General features: G+C 46.6%; 1 protein-coding gene across 1 annotated transcript in view; it reads left to right on the top strand.

Annotated features, from left to right (window-relative positions):
• The first annotated feature begins 5,469 nt into the window (after positions 1–5,469).
• The window catches only part of PAPPA (pappalysin 1), a 240,100-nt gene continuing 217,627 nt past the window's right edge, over positions 5,470–27,942 (top strand). Inside the window, exon 1 of the mRNA XM_001926753.8 lies at positions 5,470–6,001. Within this exon, the coding sequence (XP_001926788.6) occupies positions 5,584–6,001 (418 nt within the window). The 5' untranslated portion in view covers positions 5,470–5,583. The remainder of the gene's footprint in view (positions 6,002–27,942) is intronic.

The following is a 27,942-nucleotide window of genomic DNA, read 5'->3' on the forward strand; positions in this document are numbered from 1 at the left end:
CCCCATCGACTCATTTAATCTTCCAGATAACCCCATGAAATCTATAAAAATGAAAAATGAGATTCAAAAGGTTAAGTGATTCTTCCCAGCCTCCAGAGCTAGAACACACAGTGCTAGGTCCAGATTGGCTGGGCTCTTCACTATTTATTTAGTCTCTGTGATTCAGGGGTTTTTTGTTTTGTTTTGTTTTTTTATTCCTGTAAAATGGGGTGATTATTGGACTTCCTCCATAGGGTTGGTATGAGGATTAGATGGAATCATCCCTATAAAAAGCATCTGAATATTGCTTGGAAGAAAATGCATGCTTGATAAATGAAAGGTGTTACTAGAATTGTTCTTTAGTGAAGGCAGGATATGAACCCAATTTCTTCTGCTCCAAAGTCTACATTCTTTCTAGAGACCCTCACTTGGGCGGCCACTGAACTTTAGTAGATCTGCCTGGGTGTTCATCACCTGGGAAAGGGGAAGCTGACAATGAATTATGCCTTTATTAAGAATGTGGTATGGTCATAGCATGGAACATATTTGGCATCACAGGAAAAACTAAAGCGTGGAGAAGCAAAAAATATACATACATACATCTATATATGTATATGGATTTACAAATCTCTTTCACTATATATATATATATATATATATATATATATATATATACACACACATACATACACACACACACACACACACACATACATATAGCACCCAACACATAGCTGGTGCTGTGTGTGTCTGTGTGTATAGTGAGAGAATTTAATTTTATATATATATTTAATGGTCCTAAACTGGAAGCTATAGTTATGTGCAAAATACTGGACTAGACACACGTATGAACGCAACAGACACTGTCCCACATGGAGAGGGGAGACAAGCAGATATGTAATTAAGTGTGATAGTTGGCTTTGGGGACTTGCCCAGAGAAATGCAGAGAAATTTTATGAGAGCCCAGAGGAGGGAGCCCTTCAGGCTGGTGAGGGAGGGGTGTCCGGACAGAACTGGCCCTTGAAGATCCTTGCCCCAAAAGGGTTCTAATCTTGGAGGGAAAACACAAACAGGACACCGAGAACAATGCAGGATCCTATCTAATCAAGTTCCAGATTCTCCCAGACAGAATTGCCTTGCAATTCTGAGATTAGAATAATCCTTCTGGTTTGGAGTAAGGGGTGGGTGGGGCTCGAGCTATACGTGAAAGCTGACAAAAGCCCAGAGGGCTACGAAACTTAGTCCCCTAGAAAGGAAGAGAGGTACTCATGCAGTGAGCTCCTACAATGTGTCACATAGCACAATACCCTAAGAACAGTTCCATGTTATCAGGAGAGAACTGAGATCAGAGAAATTCCATGACTTGCTAAAGGCCATTGCTCTGAAATGTGTGCTTTGAACCAGCCTTGCTCATTTGAGTCCTTCCCACACTTTAGGATTCCACTTAGATGTTGCCCTCGTAATATCCAGTGGGTCCTTACACACACACACACACACACACACACACACACACACACACCCCGCCGGCAAAACACCTTGCTTTTAGTTATTACCAAATAGCATGAATATTGAACAGGAACAGAAGTCTTTTTGTTCTAAAAAGTTTTTAGGATGAATATCCCCAGAAACAAGGGGCTGCCTGGGAGTGGGAGAGTACTGACCAGATCTGAGATTATTAGATGGGGTTTATTGCTCATGTTCCAATAACTGGAATCTCCATGACACGTCAGATTTGGAAGTGATCTTAGGAATTTTTGACCCCTGTCTTTTCATTCTACATAGGAGCCAACGGGGGTCAAAGAATTCACACAAGTCAGAATTAGAAGTTGAGTCTGGGGACTTCCCGTTGTGGCGCAGTGGTTAACGAATCCGACTAGGAACCATGAGGTTGCGGGTTCGGTCCCTGCCCTTGCTCAGTGGGTTAACGATCCGGCGTTGCCCTGAGCTGTGGTGTAGGTTGCAGACGCGGCTCGGATCCCGCGTTGCTGTGGCTCTGGCGTAGGCTGGTGGCTACGGCTCCGATTAGACCCCTAGCCTGGGAACCTCCATATGCCGTGGGAGCGGCCCAAGAAATGGCAAAAAGACAAAAAAAAGAAAAAGAAGTTGAGTCTTAGATGATGGCTCTTGGACTATAAATGATGAAAGAAGAGGGGCAAAATCTATGAGAGGTCAAGGGATGGAGTAAAAGAGAGATAACAACATATGCTATATTATTTGTTACTTATTACAAATAAATAAGAATGTTATGCATAAGCTCACGACTAGGGTGGACCATGAACTAAGGGTAATAATCCGTCCAGTTCTATTTGCTGACTTAAAAACACACATTCATGCATACCTGGATATATGTATGCATAAAAGTAAGTGTGCTTTCCAAGACAGATGACATAGAATAATAAATGTCTGTTCAATGAAAGGAGCAGTGAAAGACTTTGCCAGTTGCTCCCAGAGCATTTGGGAGCTAAGGTCCAGGAGCTCGAGGAGCTATGAGACCTGGATCTGTCCCTTCCTTCATGTCTACTATTGGACAGAAATGGTAACTTGGCTTCTAAAATTCTTGTTTGTCTTTTATTTTTATTTATTTATTTTTGTCTTTTTGCTTTTTTTTGGGGCCGCTCCCGCGGCATATGGAGGTTCCCCGGCTTGGGGTTGAATCTGAGCTGTAGCCACCAGCCTACGCCAGAGCCACAGCAACGCGGGATCCGAGCCGCATCTGCAACCTACACCACAGCTCACGGCAACGCCGGATCTTTAACCCACCGAGCAAGGGCAGGAACCGAACCCGCAACCTCATGGTTCCTAGTCGGATTCATTAACCACTGCGCCACGACGGGAACTCCCCCTTGTTTGTCTTTTAGAACCTAAGGAGCACTTTGGTCCTTGACCATAACGACAAAATAAATGGTATTTATGCAGCACTTCTTTTAGTTTACAAAATATACCATACCCCAAAGTGTATATTAACCTCAGAAACACATTTGTGAACTACATAGCCAATTTTAAAGGCAAGAAAGTGCAGAGCCAACAAAGCAACTCACTCAAGGTGTAGCACTGATATGTATTGGAGTGAGCAGGGCTTAGAATTGTGTCTTGTGTTTTGACTCTTGATGGGATAGCTGATAAAGTCCCAACCATCTAGGAATGTTCAAAACTATATACAATGGCTTGGAAACCCTTAGAAGGAATACAGTTTCCTAACTGCCGAGTTGCTACAATTGATGTGGATCAGTAGTCAGGTTCCAATCTCTATTGAGGAAAGAGGAGGGCTTTGCAGGATATTGTATATGTAGTTCAACATAGGCCTTTTGTATTACTGTTATTGAATGGCTAACCTCATGACTTTTATAGGTGACTTTGAATTATAGAAAGAGAAAAATTTGCCTAGGCAAATTCTTTCTCCATGGCATTGTCAACCTAAGGTCTTCTTTCTGCTCGTCTCTGGAAACATATTTAGGATCTAATGCCATTCTCATTTTATAACAGGAGAAACTGATTTCAGACATTCTTAGCCCAAGACTATATGGCAAGTTCTTCCCAAACCAAGAAGATCGAAATCTGGGATCTCCTGTTTTAAGAATGGTGCCATAATCCCTGCATACCACATTCCAGCTTTTACAGGGAGTGTCTGAGTCATGTGCTCATCATTCTACAAATCCACATACTTTCATCAACACATATTCTCCATTAGTGTTCACTCTCCTTGAAGTGGGAAAGAATGACCCCAGCTTACACGAAGGATCTGGAGCAGCCCTGGGGACAGGAGCACATGGAGGAAAGTTGAGTTAATTTCACCTCAGGCTTCCAGCTCACTATCCACATGCAAACCTCACACAGCATATTTTTATCAAAACATTATTTGAACATACCAAGAACTAGTCATTCGTAATCCACCACTGCTAACTCATTTTAACTTATTAAACACTCAGAGGAAAAAAAAAAAAAAAAAAAAAAAAAAAAACAACCAAAACTCTTTTGCCATAAGGGGGAGCTTTTGAGTTCTATAAAGAGGGGGGAAAAAGAACAAAATATATTACATATATGTCCCAGTTCAAAACAGATCTATAAAGCAGCAAATGGTCAGATCCTTACCTGTGACTTGAATAAACAGTATTGGAGGACCTGAATTTGTCAGGTCGAAAAAAGGCAAATTAATATTTTTCTCATTTTTTGGATCTAAAACTATAATTCTCACAACCAACAGAATATTTTTAAGAGTATTCGGGAATATTCAGAGACCTAGTTGTGCTGAGTCTACAGCTTCGGGAAGGCAAATGTCTTAGAAAATCCCTTTCCTGGTTGCTTCTGATGATTCCATGAGGACTTTGGAGACAGCATTTGGATTAGCTGAAGCCCGCAGCACCGGGGCTCAGGGAAGAGGAGGGATGCTCATCATTGCATAACTTTAAGGGAATTCAGAGAGGGGAAAAGGAAAAAGAGAGAAAAGGAGAGGGAAGGCAAGAAAGAGGGGAAAGGAGGAGGGAAGGAGGGAGAAAGAGAGTGGAGGGAGGGAGAGAAAAGGAGAGCGTGAGGGTGAGAAAGAGGAGACTGAAAAAGGGAGAGGGAGAAAGAGACAGCATTACAAAAAAATCTGAGAATCAAGTTTCAAGACTCTTTATGTGCTATAGGGAAGGATGAGGTTTACCAGCAAAGTGCAAAGGGGATCCTGAGAGAAGAGATAGATTTTTCTCCCGCCAGGAGAAAAAAAAAGAAGAAGAAAGAAAGAAAAAAGAAAAGGGAGGGGGGGCAGTGAAGGAGGGGAAAAAAGCAAGCAAAACAAAACAAAAACAGGAATGTGTGTTTTGAGCAGGAATGAGGAGAGCTGGGAGGACCATAAGGGGGTGTGTACAGAATTTCATTAAATTGTTACTTTAAGATTGTCTTCTTAAAAAAAAAAAAAAAAAAAAAAGGAGGGGGTGGAGAAGCGGGAGCGAAGGAGGCAAACGGGAAAGTGGAGGAAGGCTGGGTAGCTCGGCCTCTCCAAACTGATTGATTAGTCATGATCCCCGCAGTTTTAACTGGGACTCATTCAATTGGGAAGGTGGAGCGCTCGGGAGCAGATTAGCATACGCTTGTTTACTCATCTTCTGAGGGATTTTTCCCCCCTCTTTCCTTTCATTTTGTAAAGAAGGAGGGAGGGGAGGGGGGGCTGGGGGGGGAGAAGGGGGCTGTGGCTTGTGTTATAAAGGACGCAAAAAATAAATAAATTAGAGCATCTTTTGGGGGGGAGGGAATTCAGCGGATCAGTGTCTTAGAGGAGCTTTTTTTTTTTTTTTTTTAAAGAGCGAGAAATCATATAAAATAAAATGAAATAAAACAAGGAGGAAGGCAACCAGCTGTTAGAGGGGGGAAATAAGGCAGATAAAGGAGCGGGGAGAGAAATTAATTGCCAACCAGGAGGAGTTGGGCTGTATTTTTCAAAGGTGGGGGGAGTGGAGCACACACCTTGAGGAGGAAAGCGAGAAAGAAAAGAAAAAAGCAAGTGGAAGGGGGGGCTCGCCCAAGAAGGGTGAAGAAGCGAAGAAAGTCGAGGCGCCGAGGCTCCCAAAGCTGGCAGCTCCGGGCGGCGGTGCAGGGGCGAAGGGGGGGCGGGGGGGACCGTCGGACATGCGGCTCTGGAGTTGGGTGCTGCGCCTGGGGCTGCTGAGCGCCGCGCTGGGCTGCGGGCTGGCCGAGCGCCCCCGCCGGGCCCGGAGAGACCCGCGGGCCGGCCGCCCCCCGCGCCCTGCCGCCGGCCCGGCCACCTGCGCCACCCGGGCGGCCCGTGGCCGCCGCGCCTCGCCGCCGCCGCCGCCGCCGCCGCCGGGCGGTGCCTGGGAAGCCGTGCGCGTCCCCCGGCGGCGGCAGCAGCGGGAGGCGAGGGGCGCCGCCGAGGAGCCGAGCCCGCCGAGCCGGGCGCTCTATTTCAGCGGGAGAGGCGAGCAGCTGCGCCTGCGGGCCGACCTCGAGCTGCCCCGGGACGCGTTCACGCTGCAAGTGTGGCTACGAGCAGAGGGGGGCCAGAGGTCTCCAGCGGTGATCACAGGTAGGCAAGGGTGCTCTGGTGGGCGCTGCACGGGCTCTGCTGCCCCGGAGGCAGGCGGGTGCCTGGGCACGGGTGGTGGGCAGGTCGGGGACTGTCTGGTGTGTCTGTGTGGAGCCTTTCCACCAGCAGTAGCGCGGTGGCTCTGGGGCGATGGCGAGCCTCACTTTGCCCCTTCTGTGGAATGGGCGCACTGGTAGGTGTCTGCCTAGCCGCGCAGTAGGAGCACAGGGAATGCTCCTGGCTGCTCAGAGACTCAGTCAGCGAAGGATGGTCCCCGGGTAGCCTCCTGGACGGAACTCATGTTCAGGATGGTCGGGTGTACTTTTTCCGTTTGGGATGGAGGGGAGGATGACCCAGTTGGGATGCATGCGGAACAAAGCTGGAGGGTCTATGGATTGCTTTGAGTTTTTAATAGATACGCCCCCCTTTTACTTGGCCCTGTTACCCTGAAAGCCTACAAGGACAAGATTGTTGTGATCGCCGGGACTTAGAAGTCCTCAAAGTGCCCCTAAAGTTGCTCTCTGCTTGCTGCCTCCCTCTGGGATTTACCCCCTTCCCCCAGCCACACACAGACACTTGCACACGCATGCACACCCATTCATACACAGTGCCATCCCATGTCCTCCCTTTCAAGCCCATTGCCTGTCACTGTGTCACTGGAGACCTTCCTCATGCCCACCTGGCCAGTCTTCCCCCGACTGAGAAATGGGGCGATTTTCTCATTTCGGATTTTTATGAACCTGTAATGAATTTGAGTTCTCCTTCTTCACACTGCACAGCCCCCCCCCCCCGCCCCCGTGCGCCCTTTGCTGTTCTACAGCAAAGCCCATAGTGAAACCAGACACTTTGTGAGGGTTGCAAACCTTAGAAATGCTCCAACGTCTATCCCCCCCCCCTTTCCAGTGAATGTGGCAATGCCTTTAATAGAACTGGGGGGCGGGAGGGGGGGTGTGCTGGAGGAGAGAAGGAAAGTTTTGCCTCTTCTGGCTGGGAGCTTCCCTTCCTGCAAAAACAGTCTTGCCCTGTCCTAGGATGTCTTAAAGTGAGAGTAGGGGTTCCCCCTTCCCTGCAGCCAGGAAATGTGTGGAGGCGGTATGCGATCCCACCCCCTTACACATACTTTCTTAGAAGGGAAAGCTCTGGGCTCTTCTGTCAGCCCCTACTTTCTATCTTAGCATGGACTTTGCTGACTCTGTTCTGTTTATATCAAGTCCATTTTCGGGGACCCAAACTCTGCTGCTATACCCAGAATATGCCCCCAAAGCTCCAGCTCTCCTGCCACCAAACCCAGGACTAGAAAGTGACTTTCCCCCACACCTGACGTCATCGCATGCTATTTTCTCTCTCTCTCTCTCTCCCCAGCACCCCCACGGAAGGAGAGGGAAACTGAGCTCTTTTGCTTTCAGCCCCCAAGCCCTAGTCAGCCAGAGCGGGTTATAATATAGAGTAGAGAAGAGAAATTATTCATCATAATAATGATAATGGTGATAATTCATGGCTATGGTATGTTTACTTCTCTTTCCGAACGTAGGAAAAACACAGAGCCTGCTGCTTGGAGATGTTTTTTAAAAACAAGTAGACCTGATTTTTTTTAGTCTTTACCTGTCATATTAGTGATTTGGAAGGCTTCCCCTCAGGGGAGGAGAGCCCAGGGTTAGATAGGTATCATCAATGAAAAGGTAGTAAATGCATTTTTTCAAAAAAAATATATAGCACCTGGGATTCTGCTTTATAAAGGTCTTTAATTCAGACAAGGAGCCTCTCTTCACACACGCTCTCTTGAGCACTCATTCACTCTCTCACACAAAGATTGTGCAGTAAAATACTTTAATTGGATGGGGGACGCTAGGTTATTATTGCTTGTATAAAATGCCTGGTCCATTTTATGTGTGGAAATAACATTCCTCTCCAAATGAAAAAAAAAAAAAAAAAAGAAAGAAAGAAAGAAAGAAAAGTCACCGCTGCCATGTAGCACCAGAAAGCTCAGAGCTTTCCTCCCGAGGATTCTGGTGGATTTTTTTCCCCTCCCTGAGTTGAGTCTGAGCCAGATTTGGCGGTGTGTAAACACCTGGCCTTGAGCCAGAAAAGACTCATTCTGTGTATCCTCCACACGGTACAGACTGCTGGACTAAAAAGAACCTGCTTCTCCTTGAATTAAAAAGCAAACAAACAGAGGTTCTTTGCAGAAGCACTTTTTCAGCTCCTTCCTTGGTGTAAGTTCAGGCTGGGAGAGGCAGTTGAGATGCCGGAGCTAAGCCACGTCCTCCCTCGGCGACCTCAGGCGACCAGTTTGCTGCCTGACCTCTGCTGGCTCTCTCTGGCTGGGCATCGCCACTTTCCTAGGAATCCCTGGTCACCTACCTTGAGAGAGCAGGCATCTCTCAGCAGGGACTGCGCTGCTATTTCAGGCAGAGGGTTGCTGCCTCGCTGTCAGGCCAGGCTGCCTTACATCACTCTTTGCTGCAGGATTCAATTGGGTTTCGTAAAGGTCTAATTTTATGGTGCTGTTAACCGGGTCTGTCGTCTGGCAGAGGCAGGCCTTGCTGCTCCTGGTAGGCGGGCTGTGCTCCCAGATCCACCCGGGATGCTATTTCTGCCCCGGTTCAAACTTCACTGACACCAGTTCAGACAGGCGCTCGGAGAGGCAGAGGGAAGGAGTGAAGGAGCAGTTTGCTTCTGAAGCTCAGAAAACATGGCTTTTATTATTTTTTTTCCAAAAGGAAAGGAGGAAATTAATTATTATTTATATACATTAATAAATAAAAATAGAAAGGCTTATGCAGGCAAAAACAAAGCTCAAGTTAGAAAGTGCCTGTGTGCAGGAGTCTCTGCAGGGCCCGCCAGCGCCGGATGAACTGTAGGATTGGAGAGCCCTTTCAGACTGCTCTGAAAAGGGTCCTCAGAGGTTACCCCTGCCAGTTCTGTCTTTGGCTGAACAGGGAGACAGAGACACAGAATGGGAAGGGGGCTGCTGGATGACACAGCTCCCCAATGGCAGCAACTAGGATTGGATCCCTGGGCATCCCCACTTCCAGACCCGCCCTGCCTCCACTGCTGAGAGAACATGCCTAAGAAACACTGCCACCTCCCACCCCGAACGACCCACCACCCAGGCACAGCCTTCAGCCTCTGCACAAGGCAGTGTAGACTCCCTTTCAAGTCTGGGGTAGGGGGGGCGGGCTTCCTAATACATCCCTTTGCTTTTGTAGTATACCAGGCTGGACCCAGACCCCTGCTCTTCCTCCCCAACTGTGCCCCTCCCACCCTCAACACTGTACCCCTCCAGTTTGACAGAAAGAAAAAGAAGAAGAAAAAGAAAACAATAGACTCAATTTGCTCCATCGAGCAGAGCCCCTGAGCGGCAGCTAATCTTGTTAAAGTTTCTCCTGACCTGTGAGATAAGTGAAATGTGGACCCCACAAGTGCTGCCCCTCCTCCCACCACCAGCCCTTACTGACCCAGAATCTGTTCAGGAGGAGAAAGGGATTTACCTGAATCCCATCCAGCACCTCCCCCTTGCCATGGTTTTTTCTTTTGTCCTAAATGTTGGACTATTGAATTTACTGGCTACTTAGAAGAGGCTTTTTATTTCCTCTCTTCTGTAACCCCCACTTCCTGCAACCCACCCAGCCCCACCCCCCCAAAAAAAAGTGCCTGCATTTTCTCAACTTTGGTATTATAACAGGGAAGGCTAGGTTTCCAAGAACTTCAAAAATTAACACGGTTCTCCTCACAGCATTCAGGGTCGCACCTGGGGTCTCGGAGATTGCAATGGTGAGGAGCCAGTTTTATTAGTCACTTCCCTAAATGAGACTCTACCTCTGCCCCTAACAGGCTGTGTGACTTGGGAAAGTTAACTGATTCCTCTGGGCTTCAGCTTCCTCATCTGAAAGCTGAACATAGCACCAATACCTGAGCCTGTGCATGGAAATGCTTAGAACCAGACTTGGTGTATAGTAAGCGCTCAGTAAACTTTGATCTTATTATTGGACACGATTTTCCAAAGAGCTCAGTCTTGGCTGTATGGACTGAGGCCACTTAAAGGCAAGAGGAGAAACTCACTTTTCCTGGGTGCCTCCAAGGGGCCGGGCACTGTGCTAGGGACTTCTGTTATGCAAGTTTCACCCTCACAACCATGCTGGGAGGTAGACATCATCACTTCTATTTGACAAATGAGAAAGCCAGCCTCAGAAAGGAGAAGCGAGTCCATGCAAAGTCCCAGAATCCTTCCTGTGGCCAGAGCCGAGGTGGGAGCTCATGTCCTCAGGGCCTGCGTCCTCTCCAGCAGTCCTTACAGAGAGAGAAGGGATGACTCCCCCCTCTTCCCTGGTCCTGCTGCAGCCCCTTCCCAGTCTCCCTACACTGCTCTGTGCTGACTGTATGCCTACGGATTGAAGGGGATCAAACACAAGTCCAAGTCTCTTGTAGAACCTGGGGTTTGACCTAGCAGACCTGTTTTTTTCTCACATCAAATTATCAGGCATATTGGGCTTCAAATTTCTGCTGCCAATGACTTGCTGTGTGATTCGAGTGAAGTTACTTTATCCCTCCATCCTTTTGTTTCCTCCTCTGCAAAATGGGCATAATGATAGCAAGATATTGCAGCAAACAGGCAAAAAGCACCTGGCACGGTGCCCCTGCATATGAGGGACTCAGTCCTTGGTAGCTGCATCCCGTAAGTAACCACGTTCCCTTTTCCAGTTTGCCAGCTTAGCCTCCAGAAAGGGGGGCCTGTGAGCACGTTCCCTCTTGAGTTGCTGGGGAGTCTAACATAGACAGTAAGTCTTGGGAAACAGTTGGGCCCCTTCAAATCCCTTTCTTGCACTTTGATTGCCTCTTCTTTGACCTACTTGGATGATCCCTTGGTGGTCAGAGCCAGTGGAGGTCCAGAACCACTCCACCAATGAATATGAAAACCAGTTAGCATCCAGGGGGAGAATGTACCTCCAGGAGCAGTGGTGACAGTGGGGTCTAGGTCACAGCTCTGTTGTCACATGCCTCTTGCCCCTACCTCAGACGCCCTCCGACCTTCATGTTCCCCCGTTGAGCCATTTGTGTAGATGGGGTGGGGAGGCGGGGAGAAGGCCGTGTCGTCCCTGCCCCTCTACACAGAGGAAGGCAAACTTGAAGCTTACAGGTTTGAGGCTCAGGAACGTGAGATGTGCCTGGTTAGCCAGGCACAGACTGGGTTAAGCAGCTCATGGTGCACTAGGGAAATTGAGGACTGGGTCATGCAGGGGCTGAGAATTAAATTGTATTCACAAACTGCCCCTCTCAAGGTCACCTGGGAGATAACACCTTGATCCATGAGCTCCCATCCTTGGTAGCATTGAGAGTCATCAGCTTTGAAAACATCCAGATGCTCAGGCTGCATCCCAGGGATTCTGATGTTGTGGGTCTAGGGTAGGCCTAGGCGCTGGTGCTTTCTCAAACCTTCTCAACTAATGTAAAAGGAGCAACACTGGTCAGGGAAAGGAGGAGTAGCATCCTCTGTTTACCCAACCTGTGAGCAGCAGAGCTTTTAGAGAAATTCCGCTGTCCCAGTCCTATGTTGCCAAACATTAGAAAGGACCCTTCTTCCATTCCCAATTCTGCTGACCCCAGATGCCTTGGTGCAGGGGAAGGCCCCGACAGTCCATTTCTCCAGTCCCATATGAGGGACTCAGTCCTTGGTAGCTGAATCGTGTACATGAAGCCATACCCCCTCCTCCTGATCCTGCTTTAAAGTGCAGACACCCCCAATAGGGAGGTAACATGTGGAGTTCCATGCACCTGACTTCAGGTGCATCTTTCACCCTGCTTGGGAGGGGAGGTGTATTTCTCTCTGAGCAGCAATAGGAGCATAAAGGAGGGAGGGAAGCCCAGCTCTGAGGATTCCCTGCTTCGACCAGGGCCAGTCCTTCCAGAAGGCAAGTGTTTCCACTATTTCCAACCCCCTCACCTGCACCGCTCTGAAACTGGCACTGGCTGCAGGGTGTCTCAGATGAGGAAGAGAGAGGATCCCCAAGGACCCCAGGAGGAGGACCCCCTATACAGGCAGCTCATGACTTGCCCACCTGTGGCCATGGGCTTAGGAATCTAGTAGGTGCCTGCTTCTCCCCTCACCTGCCGTCCCTTCCCTGGAATTTAATGTGCTTTCCCTCAGTGTCTCTTATCTTTCTTCTTGCTGCACCAAGGACTCAACTTCATGCCTCGGTGCACTTACTGGAAATGCTCAACTCAGAAATGACTCAAGGGTCTTGGGCCCTTGGCTCCTTTGAAGACCCGGAACTGGGACCCAGGAGCTCTGGGCTCAAGTCCTAGCTTGGCCTCCTCTGAGCCTCTGGAGAGAGAGTTTCAGGTGTTGTTACATTCAACATCCCGGACTCACCGGTTGTCTGGGGAACCGGGTGAAACAATGGCAAGAGAAGCCCTTGGCCTAAATCAGAACACAGTCCACAGGTCATCAGTGAGGGAGGATCCAGAAAGTGAGAGATGGCGGGGATTTGTATAGTCAAGGTTATTCCTGGAAAGGCTCCTTTGTTATCGTCATTCACAGGGCAAATAATAGACAGCGATGGAGTTAGCAAACCTTTCCATTCGTGTGACCTCACTGGTATCCTTTGATGTCGGACTTACCAAGTCTGCCTTACTTGCTGTGTGACCTTGATGATTTCACTGCCCCTCCCTGTGCCTCAGTACTCTCCGTGTGCACAGTGAAGGGAGGAGTGAAATAGGGCCTTTCAACTCTGCCCCTTGCTTCTAGGAATGCCCAGGGAGGGGCTGAAGGGGAGGACACTGCCTCCTGGAAACTTCCCTTTTCCTTACTCTGCTTAAACCGTGCAATTCTACAAGATTTCTTTTGAAGGAATGTGCAGGTTTCTCAGTGATAGAATTTCAAGGGACAGGGACTGACAGGAAGAAATTATTGCTAATTTTGTTAGGCATGATAATGGTATTGTCGTTAGGTATTTTTAAAGATCCTAATCTTTTAGAAATGCGTACTTAAGTATTTATGGGTACAGTGACTGTATGTCTGTCTTGTTTGTTTGTTTAAAGCTTTCCAGAAAAAAAAATAAAATAAAGGATGTTGGGGGGCAGGGTGGTACATGAAAGAAGACTGGCAGATGGATGATTGTTGAAACCCGGCAGCAGAAACGACGGGCTTCAGTACATTGGTGTCTGTCTCTCTGTGTGTGATTGAAGAATTCCATCATAAAAAGTGTAAAAGAGTTCGAGAGCCACAGGAAGAGCTGGAGTCTTAGATCCCTGCGTGTTCTGTGAGCTGATAGGTTTCCAAAGGCATCAGCAGCAACTTGGAGCAGGTTCGGGACTCTCCCAAGGTCACACAGAGAGTAATTGAAAGTCAGCCTGCAGTTCAGGCTTCAGACACTAGGCGCTCCCTCTTGCCTTCTCTCTGCACACCTGCAACCTCAGGTGACCCACCATCCTGGGAGAGCTTGAGGGGACGGGAAGGAAGGACAGGGGTTTTGGGGGAACATATAGGAGGGGCAAGTGGAGCCTTGCAGGGCAATAAGAAGTTTTTGAATGGGGACTTCTTGCTGTCTGGAACTTTCCCACACACTGTGAAGCATTTTGCACCCTTGGTTCGGTGCCTGAGAATCTCCTTGGATCTCCTAATCATTGTGACAATCCAAAACATATTGTGACCATTCATTCACACACAGGCAAACATGTATACACACTCACTCTCGTTTCTACATTCCTCTGTTTCTGATTTTTTGGCTCCTCATTTCTCTGCAGCTCCCATTGCCCTGGAAGTCATCTAGAACCTTCTAGAGCCCTGGCCAGGGGAGGAGGGAGGATGAGCTGCAGTGGACTAATCTCAGAAAGAGTTGATACCTTCAGGACGCAGGAAAGTGTTTTGTAGTGGTTGATCACAGGACTCGGGTTACACTGCCTGAGTTTGATTTTCTGATTCTCCCACCTGCCACATGTGTGATCCTGGGCCACTTAATATCTTCAAGCTTCAGTTTCCCCATCTATAAAATGCAGATAATACCAGCTTCCACTTCCTAGGGTTGTTTTGAAGATTAACTGGGCTTGCATGTGGAAAATGCTTAGTAATGGAATCTAGACCATGGGTAAGCACCCAGTAAATGTTAACATATTGGTTTTATGTATGTCCGGTTCTTGCCACACATTATTTCTAATTCTCTCAATAAGTCTATAAATTAGATGTATTTATCTCCTTTGGCAGAGCCAGGAATTGTCTTTCCCTCCCTCACCACTCAGGGAAGGTGTATTCCTATCATCCTAATGTAAAACAAAAACTAAAAAGAAAGAATAAACACTTTATTGATTCATATGATAAAAGCAACGTGTGCTCTTTGTAGAGAATCTAAGCAAACAGAATAAAAACAAGAGACAATGTAAAATTTGTCCATCCCTACCCAAGCATTCAGCCAAAATTGATTGCAGTTCTGCTACATGCCAGGTACAGTTTGGGGCCCTCAGCACAGAGTAAGGAGTAGAAGAAACTGTCTCTGACCTCAGGGAGTTTATATTCTGGAGTGGAGGGTGAGAAGGAGGAGGAGACAATATAAATGGGAGCAAGGAAATATATAATGTCAGGTGAATGTTTATGAGCAAAAACAGAGTAGAAGGGGTGTTTGGGGAATGCTGTGTAGGGCTGGGGTTGTAGGAGGAGCAGCATTTAAATACGGTGGTCAGAGGAGGTGGTGATGAGAAGTAGTGTTAGAGCAGAGACCTCTTAGCAGACCCCAGGCTGGCCAGAGGAGGCTGAGGAGAACTGAGAAGAAACACCTGTGGACTAGGGGCTGTGGGATGTCTGTTCCAGGCCAGTTCAGTCCTTAGTTTGCTTTGTGATTCTGGGCAACTCGCTTTCCTCCTGGGGACCACTTTTCCTCATCTGAACGATGGGGTGAGGAGGAGTTCATCTTTCTTTGCCCTAGAGGCCCATCTAACAGAGATCCCCGAGGATTCTATAATGCTCATCCGGACTGTCCTAAGCCAAAACTGTATGTTGGCAGTGGTTCCAGTTTTCTTCCTTTTTAAGTGCAGTTTCCTCCACTAGGTGGTGTCTGTGCTGTTCCCCTCAGGGGCCAAGTGCCCACGCACTTTCTGATGCTTCTCCCCCTTCTCATTCTTGCAAAAGGACCATGGTAGCCCTTCTTGCTAAGGTATTGTTGACTGATGACAACTAAGAACCGTGCTTTTCTATGGACATATATGTTTTAATGTGCCCCCAAAAGGCTTCTGATCCAAAAGCAAAGCCCAGTGGGTGGAATTTCAGTCAAAAGACTGACTGAAGACATTATTTAGGGAATACTGGTACTTCCCAAGAGCTGGAAGCCATCTCATTAATTATGCTGCTAATAATAGCTGCCATAAATATTTTTAAAAACTCACTGAGTGACCTTCCCAGGGATCGCATCTTGGCTAATGGTTGGAGTACTCAAATTTCATTATTTCTTACTGTACAAAAGCCATTCCAGGCAAGTTCCTGGATATTGGAGTAGGTCACTGGCCTTTTAGTCATGCTTATCATTTTAATCGCGTCACTTCATGAATTCAGGCACTCAAACTTTGGAGTCTGTAGCCATCTGTTAGCCTCTTTTCCTTCTGGGAATCCCCAGTGCTGTCATCCCTAGATTTTTCTACAAACACGAGGAAGCAAATGTTTTCCAGTATTACTTGCCACAAACCCAGGGTCTACAGAACATGGAAGAGCAGAAGAGGTAACTGTTTCAATTCTAGGAAAGCTAAGAAGATCCCAGGTTGCAGTTCATTTGGAGGAAACAAAGACAGGAGCCCTAGGAGGTGGAGAATCGTGGCTTGGGACCTCAGTATGTGTCTGGGGGAGCATATGACTAATTGCAGATCCCTGATCTAGCCTTCGCTTTTAAGAAGCTGGTTTTCTAACCTCTATCTATCACCTTTGTAGTTGAGCAGCTCTTCCTATATCTGTACCATGTCCATCTCTTCTTAAGTCATACTGCTCTCTAAACATGAAACAAGTATGTAGCTGAACAGAATATGAACAAATGTGTTTGTAAGCAGGGTGTTATTTCTCCCAATGAGATTGGAGGTCTTTCAGCTCCAAAGGCTGATGAGAGTACAGAGAAAGATATGATAACAGGCCAATTAAGAACAAGGTGGCCTTGCCCTAAGAGAGGCAGGCTACACTGAAAATGTAAGAAATGAACACATACTGTGCTCTGCTTTGTGAAGAAACAGTCATGCAAGCCCAAAGAATCAAGGTGTGTGAGAGTCAGAATCTAAACCATTCATTTCAAAGATGAGAAACCGAGGGGAGGCGAACTAGTGACTTACCCAAACCAGGGACCATGCTGGGTGAGATCCTCTGTCTTCTGAGCCTTGGGCCAGGGCCAGGTCCACTGCTCTCCTGACTTTGCATCCTTCCCCATGGAATAAGTGCCATCTCTCTGCTGACGAGCATCCTTTATCTCCAGGTTCTGCTGAACTCTGAACTTGTAGACCCAGCTGTCTACTAGAAATGTCAGCCTGCACTTCAAACTCAACAGGTCCAAAACTGAATCACCTTTCCTCTGGAATATCTTCTGTCCTCATCTCGTGTCACCCTCTAGTTTATATCACCCACCGTGTTTACTTGGTCATCAGGTCATAGCTATCCTGTCTTCTTAATATTTTTATAGCCACTCTTCCCTCTTCTTAGCTTAGGTCCTCGTCATCCCTGTGTTGACTCTTTCCTTAGTATTTTCAGTGTCCACTCTTCTGAGCCTCAACCCTTCAGCCAAACCTTCAACTTCCCACAGTCAGAACTTTCTAAAATGCAAATCTGGTTGTACAGCCTCTAACTAGAGGCCCTTCAATAGCACTGGAATTATTTACCACTTCCCCCAGATACCTTAGGCTTTCCTACCATTGTTTTCCTTCCTTGGTGTACCTCCCAGATCCCTGTGCACCACTTCACAGAACACCTAGACCTCTAAGAGATTCTACTCAATGTTCCCCTCTTCTGGACAGCCCTTTCTGACTCTTTCCCAAGTATAACTCGTTCCCTACCTCCTTTACCCATCTGTCTCCCCTAGACCTTCTGCACACATGTAGCAGAACCCCCGGAATTCTCTATCGCATTGCATTCTGTGCCTATTTAGGGTCTTCTCCACTTCTCCAGTGTCTAGCTGAATGCCTGGCTTATAAAGGTACTATATGTAATTTTGTTTAATGAATGCAGGCCTGGGTAAGAGAACTGGCTAAATTTCTAATGATTCTGGGAGAAAGAGCTCAGGAACCTCAGGCATGTTGCATTACGTAACCAAAGCACATGACCTGGCCTGTGCGTCACACTCAAAAACATTACACAGTGGTTAATTCCATTTCCCCTTGAGCAAAGAAGTCAGAGGGGAAATGATATCTGGCCTTCCAAAACAGGCGGGGGAGGGGTGGTGTATTTAAATGCCTCTGCAACTCACATTTCGCCCTTTCTAATCCAAGCCACATTTTAGCCTCTGTCTTTCCCTCCCAGCCCTTCGCCTCTTTACAAAGCATTTGTTTTATGTGCACACTGTAGCACATAATCCCAAGCTTTGCTATCCTCTCAGGTTTCCCCCCCCTCCCCCTTATCAGGTTCTTTTGGGGCCTTGAGTGGCCTGGCAGTCATATCTGTTGCCTGGGTTTTCATCCATTTCCCTCCTTTCTGATCGGGGGGCCTTCCCATCTGCTTCCCTTGATCTTGTGAGACCTTGTGGTGACCTTGGGATCTGGAATCCTCTATCCGCTATTTATATACCCTTGAGGGAGAGCACGCATTCTCAGCAGTAATAACAGTAATAAAAGCAGCGAGCTTATAATGAGCACTTACTATGTGCTGGCCCTGCGCGGAGTGCTATACTTTGGACCCTTTGAATTAGGTTTAGAAAGCGACATGACTGCCGGAGGCCTCAGGGCTTAAGGGTGGTGGAATGGGTTCAAATCAAGGCCAGTTTAATTTTATCTCTATCCATAGGGCCTAGTGCATTGCTTGGAATCCAGTAGCTATATACAGTAAATGTTCCATGAAAGGAAGAATATATGGGTGAAGAGCAGATGGATGGATTGGTGGATGGATGGGTGGGTAAGATGGATGATGGTACCCCAGTGGCTAATGCAGACGTTTAGAGATTGTAGAACAAAAAGGGAAGGAATGGATGGAGATCAAGAGGGCGGGAGGGAGGAGGGAGATATTGGAATGAACCTAAGACTCCAAGAGATGGGCTAAGAAATCTCTTTGTTATACACAATCTATTTTATTTGACTGTAACTTAAAAACGAAAAGACCATTTACATCCCCCAGAGCATTTCCCACCTTTAAGTCTACTGAGGGGTAATACATGCTCCAAGATGCTCGCTGCCAAAAACATTCCTGGATTTCTCTTTTGGGAATCAAGATCCTGGAGCATGTTCCCCCAGATACGCTCAATGGGAGTACACAGCCCCACTCTGAGGCATCTGAGACATTCTGAACCATTCGGGGACCTAGGTCAGTGATCCTGCCACATGAACTGTGGGGTTCTGAGCAGAATGACTCTGGAGTAACCAGGCTGATTTGTGATGTGCTCTCCCTGGGGCCGATTAAGCCTCCACAGAGCCCATAGGAAGCTCTCAGGATGACTCCTTTACAGAACAGCCCCACCGGGCTGATTAGATCTGATCTGCTAGAAACAAATACAGTATCTTGTTCACGCCTTTCCCCAAGACGTTAGCATCTGCTTTATAAAATCTGCTCAGTTTACAGATGGAGAAACTGAGATCCAGACAAGTTAACTTGTTAAATTAAGCTGAGTTGAGAAAGATTAAGCAGCAAATTGGCAGCAAAATGGAAACTAGAATTCAGGTCTCTTGACTCTCAAATCAGTGCTTTTTCCACTTTCCACTTTGTTTTCCTCTACAGTCTGGAATGAGAGTTCTATCTGTGGGCTCACGTTAGTGAGCTTATTAGATAGAAAATGTTGTACAGCTGTTTATTAACTTTTCTCAAGTATTTCTTATTCCAGACCTCTGTCCTAGGCATTCTGTGAAGTTCAATAGGAAATGTCCCTCCCTTCCTTCCTTCTATCCATCCATTTGATAAATAGTTATTGAGCAATCTTTATGTCTTTGTGTATCACACATTGACCTAGGAGATGGGGATTAAAAAGAAGAACAAGGCCCAGTTCCATCCCTTGAGGAACTCCCAGTCCTAGTGACGGAAGCAGACGGGTAAACAGATACATGACATCATGGTAACTGCTCTAACTAAACAATTAATGGAGTCCTGGAAAAGCACAGAGGCAGAAAAACTGTGCTGTTGCTCACCCATGCTTATTATGGGGGCTAGAAAGTGCTCTGAGATTCCAGGGGCCTAAGAGGTATCTCCCACTTGGAAGGGTTGGGACTTGTTCATGGAGGAGGCAGCATGTGTATGGATGTGGAGTGTGGACCCTGCCCTGCCTATGGATACACCATGCATGTCATTTTAAATGTGGAGGCATAAATCACACTTTTGATTCGTATCTCAGCAGAGAACCTCAGCCTAGAGTAACTTTTAGGAGTCTGACACTAGGAAATGGTTGGACAATTCAGTCTCTCACCATCTGAATCAAATCCAACAGCCCCTTGCTGCATTTGTCATTCTGTTGTGATTGCCTTCATACTTGTCTGTCTTTCTCCACTTGTCTCCAAGCTGCTTAGGAGCAGAGACTGTTTCTGTCTTCAGCTCGGCTTTATTCCTACCTGTAGCACAGTACCAGCCATGCCAGTGGTGCTCAGAAAATTTTGTTAAATGACTTGGAGATGGCTCTAAATAAGGGAGAAAAATGGGGTGACCGAGTATGGGTGCAGTGAGGAAAAGGTGCTTTGAGGAATGATACAGGCCTTAGGGAAGGCCAAGCAATGAAAGCAAATGTGTTATGGGTGACATTGGCCATTAGATATGACCTTTTACCTGTATGTATTCTGGCCACTTTTCCCTGTTACTTAGCCTCCCTTCTTTCCGCTGAGCTGGTGTACCATTCTGTTGCTATTATGCCCTTTCCCAATGGTTTTCTCTCAGCATCTCCAGTCCCATCCCTGGAGAGAGCTGCTAGAGAACCAGGTGTAATTGTGTGGGATGTGCCCGTGCTGTTCCTGTGCCTTGGAGGCCTCCCAGAGGATGTGAGTGCAGGATGCTGGCAAGAACCATGTCTTCCATGCTCCATGCACCTTCCCAGGACCTGGCCCATCGCCAGGGTTCAGCACATATTCGGGTGAATTTCTGGATGAATAAATGCTTTAAAGGGATGATTCATCTGGTCCCATCTTCACATTTCACAGAAGGAGACTGTGATGTCCAGAGGAGGCAAAGAAATGATCCCAAGATCCATTCCAAATCAGGGACAGAGAAGGACTAGAGTCCATTTCTCTTGACCATTCCTTCCATCCTGCCATATTGTCCTGGGATTTGGGCCCAGCTCTCTTGAACTTGGTCAAAAAGATTTCAGATTATTGCCTTCTATAGTTGAATAGGATCCAGACTGTCCTTGTACAGCTGGGAAGTCTAAAGACCAAAGATCGGGAAAGATTAGTCCAGTAGTGACAACACCAGGGCTTCCCCAGAAAACCTCTGTGTGTCTCCAGAGTCAACAAATAGGTAGTATGTGCCAAATCCTCTTAGTGATGCAGCTCTGAGCAAGACAGGGCAGGTCCCTGCCCACATGGACTTTTTTGTTCCTGTGGGGAGAGAAAAACAGTAAACAAGAAAACAGTAGTAAGGGCTTCTACATTAAGAGTGACAAGTGATAAAGGTGAGTGCTCTAGAGAATGACTGGAGAAGAAGAACGTTGGTTGAGGTGCCCAAGCCAAAGCTTGAACAGTAGGTGAGGAGGGACAAGCCATGTGAAAAGACAAATGAAGAGGGTTGTAGAGAGAGTGAGAGAGCATGAGAGCCCACTCGTCCATAGACCATGAGGCAGGGCAAGTTCAACATGTTAAAGGAGCAGATATTCAAGCTGCTGGGAGATATGTATGTCTGGAGCCAAAGGCAGCCAAGGTCATGGAGCCTGGCTTTTAACGTAAATGAGCTAGGAAATTATCAGAGTTCCAAACAAAGAAGTTTTAGGATCTGGTATGTGTTTCCCAGAGCTCACTTTGACCTCTGTGTGGAAAATGAATGGCAGGGGGCTGAGAGTATAGCCTCAATTATACCACTGTCATCATGTGACGCGATTGTTGATGTTATTATCTTAGTTATGACGTAGTATCTTGGTTAATATCAGTACTCTTTATTTCCTTTCCCATTTCCATTGCCAGCTGAAGTACCTGAGGAGCACAGATATTTTACATCAGTGGAGGAGATTTCTTTGTTTCTCCTTGAAGAGAACTTGAAGAGGTTTGTGAACCCCAAGACATTTTCTGCAAAAATTTGAGGCTGTTGACATTTTTCTGGGGACAGGGTGGAAAGTTTTCATCACTTTCTAAAAGGGGTCTGTGGTCCCCCAAACGATGACTTAAATGCCTCAAAGAAGGGGGCATATGAGTTCATTTCCTGAAGCCTGGTCCCAGCTCTCAAATCAGAACGCTCGATGAGATCTGTGAAAATGAGAATGTTGATGTTGAGTTGTCATGTCAGACTGAGGAATTGCACTTTCCTTCATCTGTACCCTTCTTGCAGTAAATAGAATTGGGGACTTTTTTCACTCTGAGGAGAAGTTTGTTTATGCCTTAGAAATATAATCTACAACTTTGTTTATTCAAACTCTGGTCTCTGAGTTTCTCTGAGTTTTAAACGAGGCAGGTTCACTTCAAAATGTGGCCTGAGGTGGTCCTGATCATAATTATTCATGGTGGACTTTACCCAAGAAGCTATGAATCCAAATGTCCATCTCCGCTTCCATCCCTCCAGTCATCATGCGACCATCCAGCCACCTATCCTCCTTCCCTCTCTTGCTTCCTTCTTTCTCCCTTTGTCCTTCCTTCCTTCCTCCCTCCCTTCCTTCCTTCCATACTGTACTCTCTCCACCCCTCATCAACCCATGCCTTCACCAATCTACCCTTCCATCCCTGTAACTTTCTGTTTACCCGGCTCTGTGCAGGGGCTAGGGCAAGCATTAGAAGGCACCAATTCTTATTCTTAGGCCACTGTGAGTCTTTGAAAGAAAATCTCCTGAGACACCTCCACTGAACCCTTCAATTCTACTAGAGTACAGTTTGAAAACCTCACTTCACACGTTGAAAACTACTTTGAAAAAAAAAAAATGAAAGTGCTGTGCCTGCTTAGTTACATCATTATAAGCATCCCCAGGAGTGCTCTGAGTCTGGGTCTAGACTACTGGAGGCTCCTTTATTAACGCTAATATTTTAGATCAATAACAGCGTCTACGTTTCGGTCAGCAGGTGGTGGGAAACCAATAGCGAATGTGAAATAGAGGCAAGGCTCTTTGGGAAAGGGTAGGCTTCACAAAGGGAGCAGAGAAGTCACTTAGCTCCTGAGACTCTCTTGGGCCACCGACCCCAAAGCCCTTATAGAGCAATGCTGAGCCTTCACGATCCGTGTGTGCCCCTGGATGCATGAGGTAGCAGGAAGCCCTCATGGCATGGGGTTGTTTCAGTTTCCGAAGCATTTTCGACATGTACCTATCATATTCCCACTCGCCTTGTAAAACAAGCATTTTCATTTAATACAGTGAGGTCTTTGTATTCCCAACAACAAACACATGGTCTAAGGCTCGCGGACACAACCTGCCTTTTTCTTCAACACTCCCCCCACCCACCCAACTCCCATCCACCCTTACAAAGCCCAGCGTCAGCAGAAGTAAGTGTTTACAAACACGGACTCCCAGAGCAGAGCATCAGTAGCTCAAACAAACCTCTGAAGCACGCCCCCAACTCTGTCCTTGCGAAGAGTGTGTATCACTGACAGAAGCTTTCGTGGAAAGCTTCCTGCCTTTCCATCTTTCCGTCTTCTTCCTCTGTCTCCTTCCACTTATTCATCAAAACCATGAGGATCCTGGACTGAGGAAGCACTTGGATGTTGGCTTGGGCTTCATGGGTGTGTGGAAAACAGAACCCAGACAGGAAGCTGCTTGAGAGCAGTGAGGCAGACCCAAATACATCCAGCCTGCTGTGTCCTCTGAAACAGAAGCTGATTGAAGGATTATTAATTGGGCAGATATAAGTGTCACATGATAATCATGCAGCTCTAGATGTTTTCTAGAATTATCAGCCTCTGCTGAGATTCTTTTGTTACCCTCTTAAACTTGAGTCTGCTGTAGCTCCCTATTACCTAAACATGGTAATGATAATGGCTGACATATTTAACACATAATATGTGCCAGACACTGTTCTGAGGACTTTGCATGTATTAACTCTTCAATCCTCATAAGGATCCTCTGAAATAGGTGCTATTAGAATCCTCTGAGAGGACAGAGGTGCAGGAAAGTTAAAAAGTCACAGAGCAAGTGCTAGATAGGATCAGTACCCAGAGTCCAAGTTCTAACTGTTCCTCCACACCCCTCTCCAGATCAGGTCAGAATTCCTTAGCCTCACATTCACCTTCCTCCTCAGACCTTATTACCCACCTTATCTTTCCCTAGATATCTTTCCCTAAGGATCCCTGTATCAGGGGTCCTGCACCTCAGCACTGCTGACATTTCAGAAGGCTCATTCTTTGTCCTGGTAACTTGTCTTGCACATCGTAAGATGTATAGCATCATCTCTGGCCTCCACTCCCTAGATGCAGAAGCAGCCCCTCCTCCCTTCCAGGATGATCAAAAATGCCTGCAGAAACATTACCATGTGTTCACTGGTGGAGAACAGTTGTTTTTCATGGATTCTTCTGGTTAAACAGAAGTATCTGGTGTTTCTAGAATGCTCGTCCCACCTCCAAGCTTTTTCCCGTTTGGTTTCTTCCTTGACCTTACAGGGTCCTTGGCCTCCTCTCCATCAATCCTTTCTCTACTCCAGAGTCTTTCAGTTCCTCAGCATCTTTTATAGCCAGAGAGGAAATGCTAGCCTGTCTGGGTTACAGACCTGCTTGTTTTTATGCTTTTTGTTGTTGTTGTTTTGTTTCGTTTAACGTGGTCACCGATTCCAAACTTTCCATTTAAAATCCCATAAAGATTCTACAGGCGTCTTGAGTTAAAACTCAGTTTATTCCATGCATGCAACAATTATTTATCAGCTCACTTTGTGTCAGGTCTCAGGCTAAGCACTCTGAGGGTGAAGTCACAGGAGATACAGGACCTGCATCTCAAGAGTTAAATGTGATGGACCTTCAGAGCTGGAGAGGAACTTAGAGATCTACGCTCCACCCTCTCCCAGTTGAGTAGCTGGGGAAACCAAGCCCCAGAAGGTAGATGGTATTTAATCAAGCACAAGGCTGAGATAAACCATTCTCCACCTAGTGGAATAAAATGTAAATTCTGAAGTCCCAATGAGCATCTAAATACCATTCGTCCATCTGCAGTTTTAAAGAGCTCCTTTGAGTTGAGTCATCATTTACAATTTTCTAGCAGATATTAAAGCAATTGCAAATTTCTATCTGAAATGTCTTTCAGTCCTCTTTTCAAAATTTGGCTTACATTCCACTCTTTTCATTTTAAGTCTTTAAGGCTGAATGACTCCAGATTGCCAATGAGCACTGGACAGCGAGTCCCGAGACAGGAGTCCTGGTTCTTTCAACTCTGTGACCCTGTTGATAAGCACATCACGAAGTCCCAACTAAAGATCGCTCCCTGCCAGGGACTCTCTCAAAACCCACCAACGATTCCCTATTGTCTGCGGAATAAACTGCAGATCCCCTAGCATGGCAGTCACAGCCCTGTGCCATCCCTCCATAAACAGCCTTCACTTTGCCATTTCCATTACTCTGTTCACCTCAGTTCCATCAAAAGCAGATGTCTTCTCCATCTCCGGAGTCACCGGAGGGTGAGTTCATGGTGCTTATCATTGCTTACACTTCACCCTCTTCTGGAAGGTCTTTGCCCAGCCTCCCCCAGCAAATTCCTGTTCCTTGTGCAAGCTGAGTTCTTGTGTCCCTGGTCCAAGAAAACTTCCCGGAGCCTTCTCGTCCAAATCAAGTGTTCCCTCCGCTGACTCCGGAGATGGAGAAGACATCTGCATCTCTTTGGCTCCTACCTCTCCTAGAACTTACTCTATGATGCTTTATTTATTTGTAACTAAAAACTCCTCCTTGTCCTCATGTAGTCAGTTTTCCCCTGGCCGGGCCGCGTAATTCAGAATTTAAGAATGTGAACTACTGAGACTAATGGCCTGAGTTTGAACCCCACCTCCGTCATTTGCCAGTGTGTGACTCGGGCTTGGGCAAGTTACTTGGCGCCTCTGAGTGTCAGTCTTCTCATCTGTAAAATGGAGAAGACAGTACCTCCCTGCTTGAATTACTGTGACGATTACCTGAGTTGCTCCATGCAGAGAGCTGAGCACAGCGCCTGGCATGCAGCAAACGCTTGGCAGATGTCGGCTCTCGAAGCCCTCCCTGCATTGGAGAGTAATTCCGGATGGCACCAGCCCGGCAGAGCAGGGATCCGCCTGTCTGGCCGCTTCCCGCCCTTATCTCCCTGGCCATCTCTCTCTCTGAAAGGCTCACCCCTGGCTGTGTGCACCAGGATGAGGTGATGGCAGGCTCGCACTAGAGAGGAGCTTTTGTTTCCAGGGCTCAGCCCAAACTGTCTGGGGTGCGATTTTACATAACTAGCTATGGGCCTCCGTCAGTGAGGAAATTTACATCATTTGACTCACCCATGTGGGAACCTTCCCCATCCGGCTGAGCTCCTTGGATTGGCCACAGGTGCTCAGTGCCTCCTCCAATGCTGTTCTGTAGAGAGGACCCATCTTTTGTAGAGAGAGACCCCAAGCTGACTCATCCATTAGCTGCAGTTGGCACCACCCTACCTGAGGCCTATAGTACTTTTAAGTGGTCTGTAAAAATGGCTAATTTTTTTTTTTTTTTAATCAGAAGATAAAAGTTAGGAGTTCCCATCGTGGCACAGCAGAAACGAATCCAACTAGGAACCATGAGGTTGCGGTTTCGATCCTTGGCTTCGCTCAGTGGGTTAAGGATCCGGTATTGCCATGAGCTGCGGTGTAGGTTGCACACATGGCTTGGATCTGGCGTTGCTGTGGCTGTGGTGTAGGCCGGCAGCTGTAGCTCTGATTAGACCCCTCGCCTGGGAATCTCCATATGCCACGGGTGAGGTCCTAAAAAGAAAAAAAAAAAAAGAAGAAGAAGAAGGAAAAAGTTAATATAGGAGTTCCCGCTGTGGTGCAGTAGGTTAAGAATCCGACTGCAGCAGCTCAGATCACTGTGGAGGTGGAGGTTCAATCTCTGACCCAGTGCAGTGGGTTAAAGGATCCAGTGTTGCTGCAGCTGCAGCTCAGAACTTCCATATGTCTTGAGTGTGGCCATAAAATTTTAAAAATATTTTTAAAATAATGCAAGATTTTATTTTTTAAAAAAAGCGAAAATAATAATACATAGGTAATAATGAATCCACCCTCTTGATTATATACATCTTTATACCAGTGCAATCATAAAATATAATTATATGTATTTATGGAGGAAGGGAAAAGTCCCCTGGGCCCATGAAGGTTATGATGCCACCTTGGATGAACAGAAGCTGCTCCACATCAGAGTACCTTAGTGGCAGATCTGGGCAACAGTTTGCTGTGATATCACTCCCAATTTAGAAATCGTTTCCTACATTTTCAATGAAGGCCCTAGAAGTGATTTCACCATCGGCTGCTGCTTTCACAGATGAGCAAAGGAGGCCAGAGAAGGCACAGCTTGCCTCAGGTCACACAGCTTAGTCATACAGCAGACAGCTTTCCTGACTTCTCTTTTTAGTATTTTATACACCCAAACCTAATGACCATAGATGCCAGCCTCCCACTGGATAGATGGAAAATTTGAGGGCCAGGAAGTAGAAGGGTCTTACCCTGTGTCACAAGGATGCCTAGTCCTGCCTCCAAGTCAGGACTCTCGTTCCAGCACTATAGAGATGGGTCCAAACCTCGACATCTCTGATCACGTTTCTTCACAAGCCTTGGGTATATATTTCATTTGTTCATTCATTCATTCATTCACTCACACATTCCTTCATCTACTCAACAAATGTTATTCGTTCTGGGTACCTTGTGGAAGCCTGTAAGTGTGAGGTGATAAGCACATGTGTACTTTTTACCCTCTTGGAGACTCACTTTCCCCATTTGTGTGAACAGAATCACTATTTCTTGGAGTTCCTGTTGTGAGTCACTGGATTAAGAAACCAATCAGTTTCTATGAAGATGCGGGTTTGCTCCCTGGCCTCGCTCAGTGGGTTAAGCATCCGGTGTTGCCATAAGCTGAGAGCTGCAGTGTAGGTTGCAGACATGGCTTGGATCTGACATTGCTGTGGCTGTGGTGTAGGCAGGCAGCTGCAGCTCTAATTCAACTGCTGGCCTGGGAACTTCCATATGCCACAGGTGCAGCCCTAAAAAAGCAAAAACAAACAAACAAACAGAATCAGTATTTCTTAGAGAGTTTTGGGAGAAGCAAATGAAATAATAAAGATTCTCTGTGCATTTCAAAACTTCAAGGAGACTTAAGAACACTTGCTCTACTGTTAAAACCAACAGAATGTATAATTAAAATGGAGAAGATTAAAACATTGACCCTGTGAAGAAATAAATATTTAGCCAATTAAAAAATAATTTCTCCTTATGTTTATCCATAGAAAACAGAAGGCTTTGGTTAAGCACCTGGCTTTGGAGTCAGAGAGCTGGGTTCTAATCCTGTTTGTGTTATTACAAGTCAAATGGCTTCACCCGGTCAAAGCATCTTTGAGTTTCCTCACCCATAAAATGGAACCAAGGGAACTTGTAGTTACACTAATTCAATGAGATGATGCACATAAAGTTCTTGGCCTTGTACATAGCACATCATAAACAGTGGCTCTTTCTATTTCTTGGTAGGTTCATGTGGTTTGGAATGGCATTAGAGCAAA

This window comes from Sus scrofa, chromosome 1 (assembly GCF_054392235.1).
Source record: "Sus scrofa isolate SSC_HxYL_T2T_F1_AM1 chromosome 1, Sscrofa_HxYL_maternal_Yorkshire_Landrace_v2.0, whole genome shotgun sequence".
NCBI classification, from domain to species: Eukaryota; Metazoa; Chordata; class Mammalia; order Artiodactyla; family Suidae; genus Sus; species Sus scrofa.